The 17,915-nt window shown below is 36.2% G+C and overlaps 1 protein-coding gene across 25 annotated transcripts in view; it reads left to right on the forward strand.

The window, feature by feature from the left end:
• Sorbs2 (sorbin and SH3 domain containing 2) overlaps positions 1–13,502 on the forward strand; it is a 173,439-nt gene extending 159,937 nt beyond the window's left edge. For 21 of the 25 annotated variants that reach the window (XM_077792510.1, XM_077792512.1, XM_026389446.2 and 18 more), the window contains 3 exons: positions 6,027–6,076; positions 10,117–10,223; positions 11,356–13,502. In XM_077792510.1, the coding sequence (XP_077648636.1) occupies positions 6,027–6,076; positions 10,117–10,223; positions 11,356–11,417 (219 nt within the window). In that variant the 3' untranslated portion in view covers positions 11,418–13,502. Of the gene's footprint in view, positions 1–134; positions 234–6,026; positions 6,077–10,116; positions 10,224–11,355 lie in introns of all 25 variants that reach the window. The other 4 variants (XM_026389435.2, XM_077792511.1, XM_026389450.2 and 1 more) reach the window with 2 other exon arrangements.
• The last annotated feature ends 4,413 nt before the right edge of the window (positions 13,503–17,915 follow it).

Genomic DNA, 17,915 nt, shown 5'->3' on the forward strand with positions numbered 1-17,915 from the left:
CTTAACCCTTCCTGCTCTGCTGCTATTCAGGAGTTTGGCATGCTGGGTGTGCATGGGAAGACCCAGATAGAAAAACTCCTCCTGAGACTGCATCATGAAGATGAGAACTAACTAACTTCTTATGGCTTTTCCAGGCTGATTTAAAAAGCGAGATCTTTGTCCTGGGTAAACCTCCTCGTAGCCCAGTGATGTCTAAGAGATCCTGCAGCTCACCTGGCAGCAGTTCCCACAGGGTAGGGTCAGATCACACCCACCTTGTGACAGTCATCCTGGCCACTGTCCCTTTCAGTGGGCTGGCTCTTCCACAGTTATCCTTGCTATGATCTGACAGTGAAGTAGGGCTGAAGAGAGAGACCCTTGAGAGGTCTGATGATGACCAGTGACATCAGATCCACAGGAAAATCCTGATCTAAGACTTGGGGTCATGGCCTTCCCTGGTGTGTGTGTCAGGTTTCCCAAATCCAAAAAAGACAGGATCAGTTTCCCACAATACAAATAAGGGCAGGAGTGTGTGCCGTTTTCTACATCTGTCTCATGTTTCTGGACTAAATTGCTGCTTTCTAGTCACTGTGTATGGTGCAAAACCCCAAACTGCTGCCAATCATATATGGAACTCACATGCTTTCAGTGATGTCGGCTTCTATGTCAATCTGTTCAGATTTATTTTAATTCATGATCCTTGTGTCAGAATGTGTTGTTTGTGTTGGTGGTGTAGGGGTGAACATAGCTGCCTTCCCAAATGTTTTGTTGCTCCGGTGACAAGTGCTACATTCACTCAATGCTCCTTTTATCTCCAATATTGCTCTCTGGAGTCCATGTACTCCCAATTTTTTGACAGCTTTGATCAAACTTAAAGGTCCAATTACTGTCCCTTTAGCTGCTTAGTTCTATACCATCTGCAGCACTTTAGAATGAATGGATTCTAAATGGAACTGTCACTTCTGGGGAACGCAGCCAAGAAGTTTGGGAATTCTCATCTGTGCATACGTCAGGATTCCTTTTACCCTTGTTATTTCAACAGGACCTGGTTGAGTTTCACTAGCCAATTACAAAGTTGTGGCTCTGCATTTCAAGTTCCCAAAGGCTTCATTTCAAGTTTTCCTTTTCCATTTTTTAAAATATAGATACTGTTCTGTGTTTATGGCATTTTGTGCTTTTTTTTTTTTTTTTTTTTTTTTTTTGCTTTGCATAGTAAGACCTTGTTTTGTTGCTGAAGCAATCTTCTGTTGCCATAGAGAGAGAGGAATGTCAGTTTGTAGAGATTCTTAAACGCCCTTAAATGGCCTTCCACAGCCAACGCGCGCACACACACACACACACACACATAGGTAATCTTTCCAAAATTGATAGAGCTCATCCATAAATCCCCATGGGTCAATAAACTGGTATGCTTTGGGTCACTGCAAGTTAGGTTACACATTTGTGTGGACCATAAATATTCTATTTTCCTTCCACTTGTGCAAAGTTGTGTTTACTTTCATAATTTAAGAAAGAAGAAAAATAAGCCTATAAACATAAACTTGGTACTGTTATTAGGAGATTGTCAGCCATTTGTGTTGATAAATACCGCTATTAACATTTTCTGGGAAAAACTTGACTTAACTTTAGAACAATTTATCATGCTTTCAAAGATTTTTCAATGTCAATATTTAAAGTAACAATTCATACTATTTTCACAATGATGTCATAAAAGATATATGAGCTCACAGTTCATGTAAGCCTCTCAGAATGTCACAAATATATATGAATCCTCCAGGAATACCTTTGCAGAAGCATAAATAGATTGGTTTTCAGACAGACTATACCTCAAATGAGAAGGGAAAGTATATCTTCTTCTGATGCCAGAGTATCTAGGATAGGTCAAACCAGTTTCTTTATGAGCAATGGTTTGTGGTTGATCCTGGCTTTGAAAGTTAGCATGTGTTAAAAACCTGTCTTTCATCTTTGACAGCATTAAAAAATAAATAACTACTCGTCAACCAAAATAAATAAATAACTACACTAAAAGAAAAAAAAATTGTTACATTGCTAAGGGGGAAATTAAATACTTATGGTACCATAAAAACAGCATGGTGCTGCACTGAATTTTATAAATTTTATTCTACTTTTAAGATTCATCAAGGACATATAGGCTTGATACAATTCAATTCTTGCTCAAATTTTCCAGAGCAGTGATTGTAATGTGTTAACTTGAAAACCGTCTTCTGGAGCTCACAGTTCGTGTAAGCCTCTCAGAATGTCACAAATATATATTCTTCTATATTTATCTCAGCCCTGTTAAGCAGTTATGAGTAATAGAAATGCCTGGGCAGAGAGTTAAAATAGAAATGAACACAGACCAAAAACATCGGTGGCTGACAAGTGATTCCTGCTCAAGAATGTAAAATGTGGGAAGGGAAAAACATGGTTAGGAAAACAGGTGATTGTTCATTCCACATCATTCTGTGGTCTTTAAAATATCCTTTCAAAATTAATCCAGGCTGAAGGAATTTGGTGAGAGCTGACCAAAGGCAAAAACAACTTTTAGTGTGTTGCTATCCCTACTCACCATTAGGTGGCAATCAAGGGCAGATATGGCACCAATTCTAGGGTATATGCACACTGAGCAGAAGATGGTCTCCTGAGATAATTTGCTTTAATATCTTTACAAAGCATAAACACCTATCTTAGAGACAAAATTAAGATGTTGATTAACCAAGTTGAGCCACCTATCCTATCTTAGTAATATTTCATACAATAAAGAGGGTTAGTAAAATTTATCATCCCACTTTGTTTTCTAATCTATTTGTCACATTAGGAAATTATCCAATAGCTTTGGGTTTGGGTTTATTTGTCTGAAAACAAAGCTGAATTATTACCATTATTGTTTTTATGTGACTAAGACAAGTGAGAATTAACCAGTAAATATTACTTGTTAGGGCTCTCTGACAATTAAATGCCTAAGATTGATGAGAGGCCCCTTTACACAGCCGAGGAAATGTGGTTGTCTTTATGAGTTCCCCAAGTGGAGAAAGATTAATCTTCATCTCATCTAACTCCTTGACTTTAGAGATAAGAAAGCTGAAATGAATCCCCAAGGTCATAGAATAAGTAGTCAATGCCCCAAACAGACACAAATGTGCCCTCATAAATAACTGCTCATAAACAACCACTAACACTTTTTATGCCACTACTTATTGGTCAAATACCTTTGAAATAAATTAATTCACAGGCTGGGGATGCAGTTCAATGACAGACCCACTTGGCTGGCATGCCCAAGGCCCTGAATTTGATCCCCAGCAATACACACCCACAAATTAATTAATTCAAAAAACGTTAATTAGTTACCTTTCCTCCAAATTGGGTCCTAGTTATCCATTAACATGGAGTGAGTCTTATTAAAGGAAGTTTTGCAAAGTTTTATGAGAGATTCACAATTTCTCTATTAATTAAGGCTGTGAGAAATTCTAGCCTGTGTGTATAAACAGTATGGAAAGGGCGGGAGGCAGAGACAAGTTTTGAAGGATGTGAAGGAAAGGAAAAGACCTATTGGGAAACAGGGTCAAGAGCAAGGACATTACTGACAGACGCAGCCAGAAATACAAGCTCTTGACATGCTGAGGCCTGCAGAACTAAGGGACCCACACACAGCAACAGCCCAGTTCTTCCAATCCAATCGTCAAAAGAATAGTTCACGTAAATGATTTAAGAAGCAGGTTGAATTAAAGAAATTGAACTGGTAGAATTATAGTGATGGAGATATACCGACTTTGAAAGTAGAGTTTTTATTTTAATATATAACTTCATTTTTAAAGTGTTATTCCCATTTTAATGATATTAAATCAACCACTTTCACCAAACACTGAATGCCTTTTATAAATTATAACTTTTACTCAATTTAAACATATTAGGATGATTTAACTATGTGGAAATAGGCAGGCCATCATTAGAGCATAATGAAACATATTTTACAAAACGTTTTCTCTTAAGAACAAATAATATTTTTATCTATAACTTTTCTTTGTCTTACACTACGTATGGTGCTATGAAAATTTTTTGAAAGAATAGTAGCTATCATGGTTGTTATTTGAAAGACAGCAAATTAGATTCCATTAAAGACTCTTTTATATACACAATACTTTTGAGTGATTAATGTGACATTTTCAAAATCATGTAGCCTTAATACATAGTAATAAATAGTAATTTGACTGGAAATTTTACTCCTGTGAATTAGTTTAAAAGAAGAAAATAGCTTTTGAATATAATGTTAATAACATTTTTATTTATAATAGCAAAAATTAAAAAAAGATGAGGCCAATAAACTTCAAAAATAAATGGTTAATATAGTATATAGAACATATGTGAGGGAACATTATTCTGCAGTCATTTAAAAAGAAAAAGAAAACAGAAAAGAAGACTTGGAAGTTATTACATACTATTAGTGACAATATATACAGCTTTTACTTCAGCATGCAAGATATTTTACATATATAAAGTTTTGTTGAATTAAAAAAGAACTTGAAGAAATGTAACATATAGGTTTATGGATGACTTACAGTTGCCTCTTTATACATTTAAATTGATTTAATATTTTAAATCATCAAAAATGGCTGGAAATTGTTTGATCTTAATAATTCTTAAAATAATGTTTTATCATTTTAATAATAGACACACTGTTAACAATTTTATATTGGTTGATGTGAATAAACTCTTTTAAGGCCTTAAGCCATCCACGTGTATGTAATCTTACCCAAACTTTAATTTTAAGTTATTATGTGCATGGACTGTTGAGTGAAATACTATTGGTAATAGCTTCAAGTGAATGGATTCAGAAATTGACACTTTAGTAGTCTATCCCAGATAGCATGGATGGGAAGCAGTTGGATAAAGAATTTAGGAAGGGGACTGATCATAGAGTACAGGGAATCCCAGATTTCCCCATCCAAGCCTGGGCCAGTGGTATTTCCATAGACAATCTGCAGGAAAAACTTTTCAGCCTCTCAATAATCTATTCATAATTATGGGAACCTGAGAACTGGTCCTGATGTCTAAGGACATGGATCTAACAGTTAATTCCGTAATCAATAAAGAGTCACTGCCATGCAAACTCTGATTTTGTTATGTCACCATGTAACTGTCCTTTAGAAGAAAATACTTTTGAAACGTATTATGAATGAGTTGCATGCATTTCTCTCCCTAAAAGGTAACAATTAGGTAGTCAATTACACAAATTTGACATATTCAACAAATGTATTAACTTTCGTTCATTGAAGTATTTATGTGGCTATATAGGATGCTAAGGCTTGTCATTTCCAATATTATAAGTATCTATTACAGATACTGGTCTTGATGCTTAGTTTAAAAAGCAAGGAAACTCTTTTGAGAGTTCAGTGCACTGGGAATTTCTACCAGTATTTCTCTTCCAAGGTAAAAATGTTACATGTTACCTGGATATTGTTTGTTGCATTCTATTAAAAGTTCTCTGTTTCTCATTTTAAAAATGCATGTGTCTTCTCCACATTGAGAGCAGAGAATGTTACTTCAAATGTAGCATGGGATGTCACCTGTACTGTATGTGAAAATGTTGTCTGTGAAGGAAAAGTTTACAGAGTGAATGTGGATATTCTGCTGTTAAGCTAACTGTGGCTTACTTTCTGCTTGTTTGAGAAAACGCTGGAGAATAAGGTTGAGTGAAGGTGTCCATACTGCCTATTCTAGTGATTTGGTGTCCACGTTCTTGCCATATTCCTGACCTTTGAAAAATCAATGGGACTAAACCCTGAATTCTTAAAGCTTGAGCAGACAAGATTGTGGATGTGTTCAAAACATTTGAACCATGGTTATTTTCATTTAATTTAAAGCACTCTTCAAAATATTTTAATTATAAATCCTGCAGAAACCCTTTATTTGGTGGTTGTTTTTCTTCCTCTTGGTTTTTTACAACAGGAAATATTAAATGTCAAGAAAAGTACCATGCCATTACCCAAATTATCTTTTAATTATTACCAGTTTAAACATTGATTACATTGAAAATCATTTCATTTCAGCCACAGCGTCCTGTGTTTACTCATGAAAACATTCAAGGTGGGGGGGAACCGTAAGTATTCTTCTTATCTTCTAAATTCAAGACTAACCTTGACCCACAATATAGATTATTGATGTACCAAAACAGAGGATAGCACAACTTTGCAAGTGAAAGAGATCAAAGTAACTTCCATGAGATCTTTTAACTTAGGGGTAATTGCAGTGGTCTCCATCTTTTATGACAAAGATCAAAAGCAATGCTTAAAAGAAAACAGAGAAGGTTTTCATTTATGCACTAAGAAAACCTTCCAATGTTGTGGTGATTCCCAAGATTTATAAATTTGTCTCGTCCTCTGCCTGCTGGTTATGTAACTAGTCACTACAGTTTTAAAGACACATGCAAAATGTCCTAATATTGTTTTTCCACCTGCTTGATTGAAAGTAGACTTAAAGTCTACCTTAATACCAACATTCCGAAGTTACATGCTTAGAAGTGTCTTTTGAAAACGGCAGTATTAAAACAAAACACTCACTGTCATTCAGCTAGAAGGTATTACTTCCCCAGCACCAGGAATATGCCTTTCAAATTCCCTCTCTTTGATACAGAAGCTAATTCATCCTAAAGGTATTACACATTGCCTTTAAGAATCTCTCTTGTGTAGCTTTTTCTTCCCCATTTCACCCATGAGAGAGGTCGTCCACTCTTACTGGCTCCTGCCTATTCTGAGTCAGGAGCAAGACCCTTGGAAGGAGCAGTTCTGGGCCTACAGAGTTGAGCCTTCTTCCCCAGCTCTGCTCACCTTGCACAGAACAGGCTGACAAGACTCCTCCTCATGGGCAGGACCTGCTGTGTGGCCTGAGTCTTGAGCACCACCAAGCCCTTGCTCCTTGTAGATCCTAGACCTGAAACTTACTAAAAGCATCCTCTTTAGAGCCCAGCTCCCAAAGAGACTGGCTGTCACAGAGTACAGACAGAAAGGTGTTTTAGTTGAAGGAAATTCCACACCACAAATAATCATTTGAATTTAACTGGGAAACTTCAAATATAATTTGTGATTCTGAAGTTTCTGTTCCTTCTCTTATTGATGCAAACAATGATAAGACCCCATCACAAAAATAAATAAATAAATAAATTTTAAAAATATAGACTCCAGGGATGTCTAGGTTTATAGCATTACCAACATGTTCTTTTAAACAGCTTTGAAGGAGTTGATGAATGACTAAGTGTCTTCTGTTACACTGTTTTATGTCATAGACAACTGTGGTCCTTTGGCTATTAAGAAACCAGAGACCCCACATGTGGGAGAAGACACATTTTCCAAGTCCTGCTTTGGACATGTATAAAACATTCTTTATTAAATTTCTATTTTGATTGCAGATTCATTGGGGTATTGCTTCATGTCCTTCATTTAAAAATTAGGTTTTGGAGCAAAAGTGGGAATATAATGTTATATCACTACAATTCAGTTTTGGTGCAATATGTTATAGAAAATTGTGCAGAGAGTTTCTAGTTTGGCTCAGCATTTCCTATATAAAGACAAATTTATTTCTGAGGCATCCTGACCCCACCACCATCATTCATTTCACCAACACATCTTTCAAAACAGCATTTTTAATCATAATTACTGCATTTCCTGTCGTGCAATACTGATTTTTGAAAGCCAGCAGAGGTAGGAGGATTTCCTGAAGGTTTGTTTATGTTTCCATAAAATTTCTTTTTTGTGTGTGGTTTAATTAAACCAGAATGGTAAGTAAATTTTGACAAGCATGCTGGCTTTTATCATACAGAAAATGAAGTAGGACTTCTTGCCAATTTTGGTCTGTTAGCTTTGGGGACCTTGAGATTCTTCAAGCAGCTGGGGTTTGTGGCCTTAAATAGGCCTGTCTCCATAAGTGGTTGGAGATGTGCCTGGGTAAAGGCTAAAGAGGCCTGAGAAGCTCAATCACAGAATCAGTTTTACCAAAGTGAGGGATGCAGTATATACCTATTAAAATAGCAGCCTGGAAATGACTGTCTCCCTCCGATGTGAAACTGGAAAAGACGCCATGTTGAAAGCAATATCCCCCATGAATATACAAAAGGTAGCATTCCTTCACCTTGCCAGCCTCAAAACCAAGTCAATACATACAACAAAATAATTTGACTACTCCTTTCAAGGCTAGCCTCACACAAACATCCCAATGATTTGTCTCCGTTAACACCTGGCAGTTTTTATCACCCCTGCTCTGGGAACCTGCCTACCTTTCTTTACTTGGCCCACCATCAGAATCCTCCCACAACAGAAGACCCAGAAGACTATTCTCAAAAGAACATAAGTGGGTGCAATAAGTTTGCTAGAAGGACAAGGTATCAATAAGGAAAGAAATCTCTTGTTATTGGAATTTCAGGCTTTGGTATAGGACAGGGTTTTTTAAGAGAGGTTGTTAGACACTGTATCTTAATGGCTCTTTCCTAGAGTTCCCTGAAGCCAACTTTATCCATATCCATCCAGCTGAAAAAGCTCATGAACAGAGAGAGAAACCAGTGGATCAGTGTTCCTTACTTATGACTCGATATTTGAGTTCAAGCAATAGAATTGTTTATTCTACCAAAATACGATTTTCTGACCGAATAAAGCAATTAGAAATAAATCATTAATGTTCCTGATCAGAACTCATTCTTACCAACTTTTTCAAAGTGGTTTAAAGAACTCCAAAATACCCTAGAATGTTGTTTTTATTTTCTTACAAAAGTAGTAGAATTATATAATGGTTACAAAGAGCAACAGAATCAAATTCACCAGTTTTTTTAAAAATTCCCCTCATAGTGCTGGTAATATTTAGTAATATTAAGAATAATTTTTTATGTTTACTGCAAAACAAATTATTCCTGACCTTCTCAGCTATTATAATTTTTGTCTTTACTTTTCAAAATGCCAGTCCATTCTAATAGTCATTAAAATATATTCTATTTTGTTACCACAAATTCAGTGTCTGAATTTGTTACTAATCAATGTCACCATAATGTATCTCTTCAAAGAATTCAGGCGGAGAAAAAAAATGATAGCTTTTTTTTTGTTTTGTTTTTTTTTGGTGATTGTGCTGGGGATTGAACCCAAGGCCTTGTGCATGCAAGGCAAGCAAGCACTCTACCAACTGAGCTATATCCCCAACCCCAGAGCCATTTTAAAAAAGAAATTTATGTCCATAATCTAATATTTAAGATTGACTCAGTGATAACTGAGCATAGACTACATCCACTCAACTTCATAGGTGATTTGCAAATTCTAAATCCTCAGAATGCACCGATTGTAAATTATAAATTAATCTGCTTTAAGAAGATCTCCTGATGAAAAAAAAACAAAAAAAAAAAAACAAAAAAAACCTTCCCTTTTAAAGTAATTCCCACACAGTGATTTAGAAGATGTGCATCTGAAACATTTTGTGAATCTCAATTAGAATTACTTAAAAATTCAATTTGCAACCATCAGTTATTAATGATTATGACTATTAAAACAATGATTCCAGCCAGGCTCAGTGGCACACACCTGTAATCCCAGCGGTTCAGGAGGCTGAGGCGGGAGGATCACTAGTTCAAAGTCAATCTCAGTAACTTAAGGCTCTAGACAACTCAGTGAGACCCTGTCTCTCAATAAAATACAAAAAAGGGCTGGGGATGTGGCTGAGTAGTTAAGTGCCCCTGGGGTCAATCCCTGATACCAAAAAAAAAAAAAAACTATGATTTCTTCTTGTTTTTATTATAGCTGAATAATACAAATATCATTTATTTTTGTATTCTGCTTGTTATGTAGTATTTAAATAATCAACTTTAGATAACTTGAACATTAAAATGTAGGTCTGACCTATAAATGTTAACAGATTTTCATCCAGTTCATGAATATTATAATCTTCCATGAATGTTCTTCATTGTGAGTTTCGAAATGTTATTTGGGTAGTATCATTCCCATAAAAAGACCTAAATTTTTCTATTGACTTTACATGCTTGCCAAAGATTTACACTACTTAAAATGCTAACAAGAATAGAAATGTTAAAAATAAAATGAATATTGCACTGTGTTCGATTTCACAAAGATGTAAAAAAAAAAAAATTAAAACACGCTTGTCCTGTTTAAGGTTTCAGGCTCTGTATAACTATACTCCTAGGAATGAAGATGAGCTGGAACTCAGAGAAAGTGATGTCATTGATGTGATGGAAAAATGTGACGATGGATGGTTTGTAGGTACGTGTACATTTCTTTTCAGACACATCTGGCTGCAATTTGCTTGCATTTGCTCTCCTGCATTGTTCACTGTGATAGTCAAACCTTTGTTGAATTCATAATGTCTTTGAATCTTTCCTACATTCATATGCATTCTATAATCCCCATATGCATATACATATGTCCGAACCATTGCCTTTTTACTCTTTAGTCTTTACTGCTTCCAGTATGTGTGATTTTCTGCCAGTTTTTATCTCCGAGAAAATGAAAGGACTAAGTCCACATTTACAGCCCCAAGATTCTGATTCTATTTATAATAATTCCCATCCAGAAAAAAAAGTAAAATGGCTGGCCTTCATGGGGCAGGGGTTTAGGAGTGTGGAATAATGGTAACCAAATGAAGATGGTAAATTCTAAAGTTTAATGAGAAATGGAATTTGATAGACCATATTGACACTAATTGTGCTAGAAATCCTAAGTGAGCTTTTGGTGCATCAACTTTCACAAAAAAATCTCCAAGGAATCATGGTATTTGAAACCAAAGGTAATTATAATGATGCCCAATGACCGAAACTGTTCCCCCACCCCCACATAAACACACAAGTAGTGGCTAATCTTTTCTTTCTTTAGTGACTCTGTAAATTGTTCACATTTTCCATATTTTATTAAGGACTCTGGCAGTGCTTTGAGAATGAGATAATAAAGCTCTACTGGTATTGTCGGAGTCCAGATAATGCCTTAATTTGGCACCTGTGTTGAGGAAGCCTCTTGCACTTTTCCAGTTATCCTGTCACATTTATTTCTCATTCCTTGCTCTTGTTTAGCAGCATGGTGATGGGTTCCACCACCCACCTCCCCCACAGGGTGGTCTTTCCCCTTAGCTGAAGAGGCTGAGCTTTTCTTTCAAGCAAGCCTGGTGTGCCAGAAGCAATCACTGAGGCTTATGAGGCAATGAAAACATCAGGCAGCACAACTAAAATTGCTTGTTTTTTCTTCTTTTTGTCTTAAAGTGAGTTTTCTGTCATCCTTTCCAAAACCCTTCAGGGTTTTATCTCTTAGTGAAGCCTTGTAGGTTGAAAGCGCTCAAGTCTACAGATATGAACTGATATTTCCTTGTTGTCACACCTTTTTCATTTATTGCTTCTATTTTCAGGAACCTCAAGAAGAACCAAATTCTTTGGTACTTTCCCCGGAAACTATGTCAAGAGGCTGTGAATCACTCTCCCTCCTTATTTATGCCGCATTTCAGCAACACATCTGCATAAAACTTGCCTGAGACATCCCTGAAGGCCTCTCGTTGTCATGCCTTACAGTTTCCAATACGCCATCACCATCCCCACCTGCCACCACCAAACCACCAGCAGAGTAACTGCCACTGTGAGCCTTGGGGGGAGGTGGCAGACTTACATCCATGTGAAAGTGTATATTCCTGCTTTCTGCCCTAAACTTTGAAATGTCAATGTGTGGGATCAGAAAGAAAATCGTTTTTCTTAGAAAAGGTAAAATATTGAAGCCAAAAAGAAAGTGTCTCCAGGATGCTCTCTGGTCTCATAGTTGTACTTGGAAATTTCTGAAAGATGGTCTCCCCTGGGGCAACCAGAAGATTGCTTATTCCTAAATGCTGTGGTTTGTATTTTCACATTCTTAGATTGGCATTCTATTTTCCTTTCACAAGTTTGCCTAGTGTCCTGGTTTACACTATATGACAACTGTACTTCAGCTATCGTTTGCCTGCACTTATATGTTGTTATATGCACAGTGACTATAAAATCTAAAGCAAGAGTAGGAAAGTTAATTTGGATGGGTGTGATTTTGTTGATTGAATGTAAGTTTTCAAATAGGAGTCTTTTCCTGCAATTTTTTTTTGTACTTTTTAGAAGTGCAAACAGTGAGTGAATAAGAGCCTTTGGTAATTATCATGAGAATACAAGAGGATTAGCTAGGCTAAAAGAAAAAAAAAACATTGTGTTGTAAAGTTGCATTGCTATTTTATATTAAAATGTAATCATCAGCATCATGAACAATGAGCTCTTAGTGTTTTATTTATCTGATAAAATTTAAATGAAAGCAGTGTTAGAGGTACAAAGAACTATTCTAATATAGACACTTGAAAGTATCTGTAAGCAATATTAGTAGGTAAGATTTCACTGTGTGTACACAGGCGCATTTGAGATTGTATGAGAACATATAATCCATATGATATGTTGTACATTTTATGGAAATGTAAAAGAATCCCACATATTATTTTATAGAGATAGAGTACTTCAGAAGCATCACAAGTATTAAGGCTGGTTTTAGCAAGGATTATGATCAATACAATTATTTTTACTATAGTAATTATTTTTCTTCAGTGGAACCCAGAATCCTGGCTATATTTGAGAACAGGAATATGTTGAGCCTGATTTTCCTGGTATGTGTAAAATACTTCCTAGGAATAAATTAGGCACTTTTTAGAGACAATGTTAAATCATTCAGGTAATATTTTTGCCCTAAATTTGCAAAATTACATTGGACCTGAAAGATTTAATAGGGTTAACAGTGCCTGAATTACACATACCCTGAGAACTAGCTTTGTATTTCTTATGACTTTGCATAAGAACTATTCATCTTTGGATCTTGAGCACCTTATAAACAAAACTTTTTATGGCATTTCTTCCGTGGACAATGATTGATCTTTTCACAATACATAGACTCTTGAATTTTGTACATATGTTTGTTCTTTTTTTGTACAGACTATTTAGTCATTGAGAAAGCAGGGAGATTTCCTAATCTGATCTTTATCCTGCACTTAAACTTTGCTAAAACACTTTCAGCAGAATACCCTTTACCTATCTCACAGATCACACCCCTTGATAGTGTGATTCTGTAAGGTAGCACTTATGCAAAACTTTATGAGTTTAAAAGATCTTAGCAGCCAAATTGAAATGTACATAAATAATGATTACAGAGGAATTTCTTTAGGAAGAAAGTAAAGAAGCATTTTTGAGTAGACCACCTTGATTACCATCAAGTTCACAATCAGCTTTATACTTTAAAGGTTTGGGGTTTGAAATTAAGTCAACTGCATGCAGATTTGCTGATAAATGAATAATTCTCTTTGATGCCATTTATGAGAGAAGACTTCAATATCTGTTGCCTGTCATATTTAAAAAAAAAAAAGTACTGTTTCTACTCTGTATCTGATTTTAAAAGGAAAAATATTCATACCTGGATTTCAGGTAATTGACTTTGAATTCTTACAAGCAGAGGTCATTGTGTTTTTCTTGAGTAGACATCTAATAAATTTTGCTTGGAAGTATACTTCAGTTTTTCTTTTTGACATTTATACCTACCTAAATTGTGTATTTTATTTCCTGTTGCTAGTTAAAATATAAGAAAATTCATTTACTCTGTGTTCTCTTGACACACAAATGGAGAAAATATGTGTTAGCATCAGCTCAGAGAAGAAGTATTTTTAAACCTACCATTAAAGCTCATTTGCTAAATACCCTTTGGCTAGAAATTACTCTTTAGTTTAAATTATACATTTTAAAATATTTCTGCCTCAGAACTCACTGTTTGTCCAAGGACAAGTTAATCACAGGAAGTGTGACTTTCCCAAGTCAACTATCTTCAAATTTTTGAATTCTTGCCCTAAACATCTGTAGCCACAGTATGGCAGCCACCGTTAATACCCAAAGGCTTTCCTCAAATTTCAAACTATGTGCTACAGTGGAATCAACCCTTTCTGCCATACAAATAGTAAGAGCTTTCCTACCTGGATCCTTTCTGTATACCTCAGTCCCTTCTTGGTCTTTGTCAGAAACTTGGACATTGCTCTCTTTACAACTCAATTATCAAAACACGGTGCTGCCTTGCTTTATCTTAGTTCCCACACTAATCTTCTCTGTTCCATTGGATAATTTTCACCGATTATTAACTTTCTACTAATGTATGCTCTCTTTATGTGAAGAATATGTCACATAATATTCTTATGATCCTGTTTTCACCTGTGCATTTGTGGGAATTTAACTAGATAAAACTGCATCTACCCACCCAGGTCAGCAAACGGGCAACAGGAAGAGACCCTCTGATATTTATGTGCCAAATGTTAATCCCTGCCTTAACGACCCCATCATTGAAAATAGGCATGTCCGTGTCTTACTTGATCAAAAGCAGAATCGAGTTGAGTAACCGTCTGTTTTCATAACCATTCACTGCTTGCTCTCTTGGTAGGTGGTCAGTTTGTGTGGCCTGATAATTTCTTCCCACTGCTTCCCAGATTTCAGCCACAAAGGGAGATATTCTTTAAAGATTTATTTGACTAAATCAGAGTAAGCCTTCTGTCGGCTTCCAAGAACGTGTTTATTTAAATTTATAATTATTTCAGCCTCCTCTCCAGATTGTACCCTTCTAACAGTTGTTTATATATCAGTTGCGATTTCAAATTATTTACTCATCATTGATAATTAGGATCAGAACACAAGCAGAGATTGGAATTATTAATAAATTATCTGTAGGAGGAATTGGCATACTATAGCTTGAGGAGAAAATTCAGACCTCTGTCTGTTTTTTTAGATTCCCTGAAAGTTAGGAGTGGTTTGTACAGATGAATACTGGCCATTAACTTGATGTTAGGGAACACTAACTTTGAACCCTAATTAAAATATTATCTCCTAAGAAAGAATTTCTTTATTTTTATTAGTAGGTCTATATTAGAAAATATTTTTAAAAGAAGCCACAGAAAAAGAAAGTATTTTACTTTGTTTTTATGATTAGACTCTTAATTTCATCAATAATAATTGGCAGAGATGTATTTTCTCCTTGTTATATAATAATGTACATAATAACCTCAATTTTACCTTCTAGTACACAAAAATCTAAAATGTTTACTCTCTGTCCTTTTACAAACTAAGTTTAGGACTTCTTGGCCTATGATAATTGTAGGCAACAAACCTAGAAACTGACTAGAGGTAAAGGAATATTGAACAGTTGCTATCTACCAAGCTGTTACTTACATGCATTCTGTGTCTTTATCGTCACAATAAATCTAAGAGGAAATACACTTTGTGCCTATTTTAGAGAGGTATAAACTGAGGCTGCAGAAGGTTAAATAATTCATCATATATGTAAGATATTACAATACATGATGGAAATTAGATTCAGAATCTGATGTATCTGTCTCCCAAGCCTCTGCTCTTTCTTCTTAAACAACCCATGCTTGGTGCTAAACACACTGTTGATCAAACTGTGCACACAGAGTTAAACAGCTACATTCAACCATTATTCTCCTCTACCAAATTCTGCTGTCACAAATAGACAAATAGTCCTCTCCTCATAACAGCATCTTACGATGTACAAGATGACAAGAAATAAATATGTGCTCAATCAAGCACAAAGGGCTTCCCTCAGGGGAACTTTGATTTCTAAAAGTACACAGTAACCAGACGATACAATTCAGTTCCTGGCGTGTTTTAACAGAGCATGACTGCCCGTGAGCTGTGATTCCTTAAGGAACTAGACTCTGTGAACTTCATGGAACCAGCTGGGCCACGGATAGTGCTTTGGGGAAGTATTTGGTATTGTTGAGCCACTTGGAGACAGGCAAGCTGAGGGTGCTCTAGGAACACGATGTGCTTGCTGGACAGCTTTTAAATATACAAAGCCCCAAGATACACCAGCCATTCTCTGCCAGGTGACTCGCTAAGTGACCCAGAGCCTTAGCTCACTGCTAAATTCAGCCCATCAGGAGCTCAGGAAAGTTCCATCTGAGCTCATACACATACATTTATCTTGACCCAAAAAGCTTTCAGTACAAGACAAGAAATCTGCCTAGCAAATCTCCACCTGTTCCTTTGGGGTTTCTTGTTTCATCCTTTCCCCTAAAATATGATGGGTGACTCAGTTGTCCTGTGTCTTCCAAAAATAAGTGCCATTTCAAATAAAACTCTTGTTACTATTAACAGCATCAGTGAATGGGTGCCATAGCTTGCACTGATATTTCAAGAAGCTTGACAATGACTTTTAAATCTTTTTTTCCTTTTTTTTAATGGCACAAGCAAGATGCTTATTGTTAGAAAAATTAAAAAATATAAATGGCAAAAAGAGGGAAAAAAACCACTAAGAGTCCCATTTAGGTAAGGATTACACTTTATAACATATCCCTCCAAAATATTTTTCTGCACGTGTGTGTGTATGTGTGTGTGTGTGTGTGTGTGTGTGTGCGCGCGCGCGCGCGCGTGTGCGCATGCGTGCGTGCACATGCATGTGTATATGGAGTGTGTAGACGAAACTGGGATTATCCTGACTTTACTATTTTATAACCTGCACCTACTCTTGAGCAGAATTTTGAAACAAAGTGAATAAGACAACTTGACATCACAAAGTCTAAATAAAAAAATGAGAAAAACTCAAAGTTAAACCCCAGGATTCATGAAATTGGAATTAATTAAAAACCACAAGGTAAGAATTTTGGAATTACCACAAGCTAGCAAATACAATGTAATCCAAGGTATTTGTAGAAAAAGAGAAAGAGAGATGAAGGGAGAAAAGAAAATATTAGTCATCATCTCACAGAATGCTTTAGGCATCTTTTGAGCAAAGGTGTAGCTAAAAGAAGAGGGAGAACGAAATTGAGAAATGTGTGAACTCCAATTGGACCTGACATCCAAACATCCTGGAGTCCGCAAAGTGCACACGTTTTGAATCAATATTAACAGGACAGATAATGATTTATTTTGAAAGATATATCCTAGAAAAGTCAGATATAAAATGTTGATAAGATTTTGACTCTTCCCTACAGAACATTTGAAAAGTTACGGACACATCTGTGGTTATCACAACTGGGGGTGCTCTTGGCAACTAGTTGGTAAAGGTCAGGGATGCTGCTGACTTCACAATATGCAGAACAACTTTCACAACTAAGAATTATCTAGCCCCAAAGTCCATAGTGTTCAGGGTCAGAGGCTCTGCTCTGGAATAACTCGATTTAGGATAATTATATTGAAAATCATATTAGGAACATTTTTAATTCCAAATAAAAGAGCCAAGAACCATAACCCTAATGTCCATCTTCTGTCCTGTGATTAGCAGATGAAAATAGTCCCTCTTACCAAATTCTGGAAATAAGGTCTGAATACATCTACTAAGGAGAAGATACATGATGAGGTAAAACTACATGAAAATTACAGTTAAATGTTCATCTCTGGAGAATGACTCTGGGCAAAAATGGAAACTGTGGAAGCATCTATGATTCATGCTCATGCCAGCCCAGAGCAGAGGGCCTGTTCTTTCCTAGGGTGACCCCAGGGATGATACCGTGATTCAAGAGATATGAGCGTGGAGTAAGATGAGTTCAGTTATTAGGAAGCTCTGCTGGATGGGAAGAAAGACTCCATTTCCTTCCAGAAGACTCCAATCTCTTCTTATAAGGTACTGATGACAAGACCAGCCGGCCTCTGACTGAGAACTTTGACCATGCCACCTAGTCAGACTTAACTTGGGATATCCAACCGTTACCCTCCAATCACTCATACCATCTATAACAGGAAGGTCACACTTATGTTCCTAGTGAATTAGGGTAGGAATCTTCTCATCTCTAGATAAAGCTATAGAGTAATAGTAGCTGTGCATTTAAGTACAAATGCAGAAGCTCAGTCCTTGTTTTGGCTGAATTTTCCCTTCCATAAAATTCATATGTTGAAGCCTTAATGGAATACCTCAGAATGTGACTGT

This window comes from Urocitellus parryii, chromosome 14, assembly GCF_045843805.1.
Source record: "Urocitellus parryii isolate mUroPar1 chromosome 14, mUroPar1.hap1, whole genome shotgun sequence".
Lineage (NCBI taxonomy): Eukaryota > Metazoa > Chordata > Mammalia > Rodentia > Sciuridae > Urocitellus > Urocitellus parryii.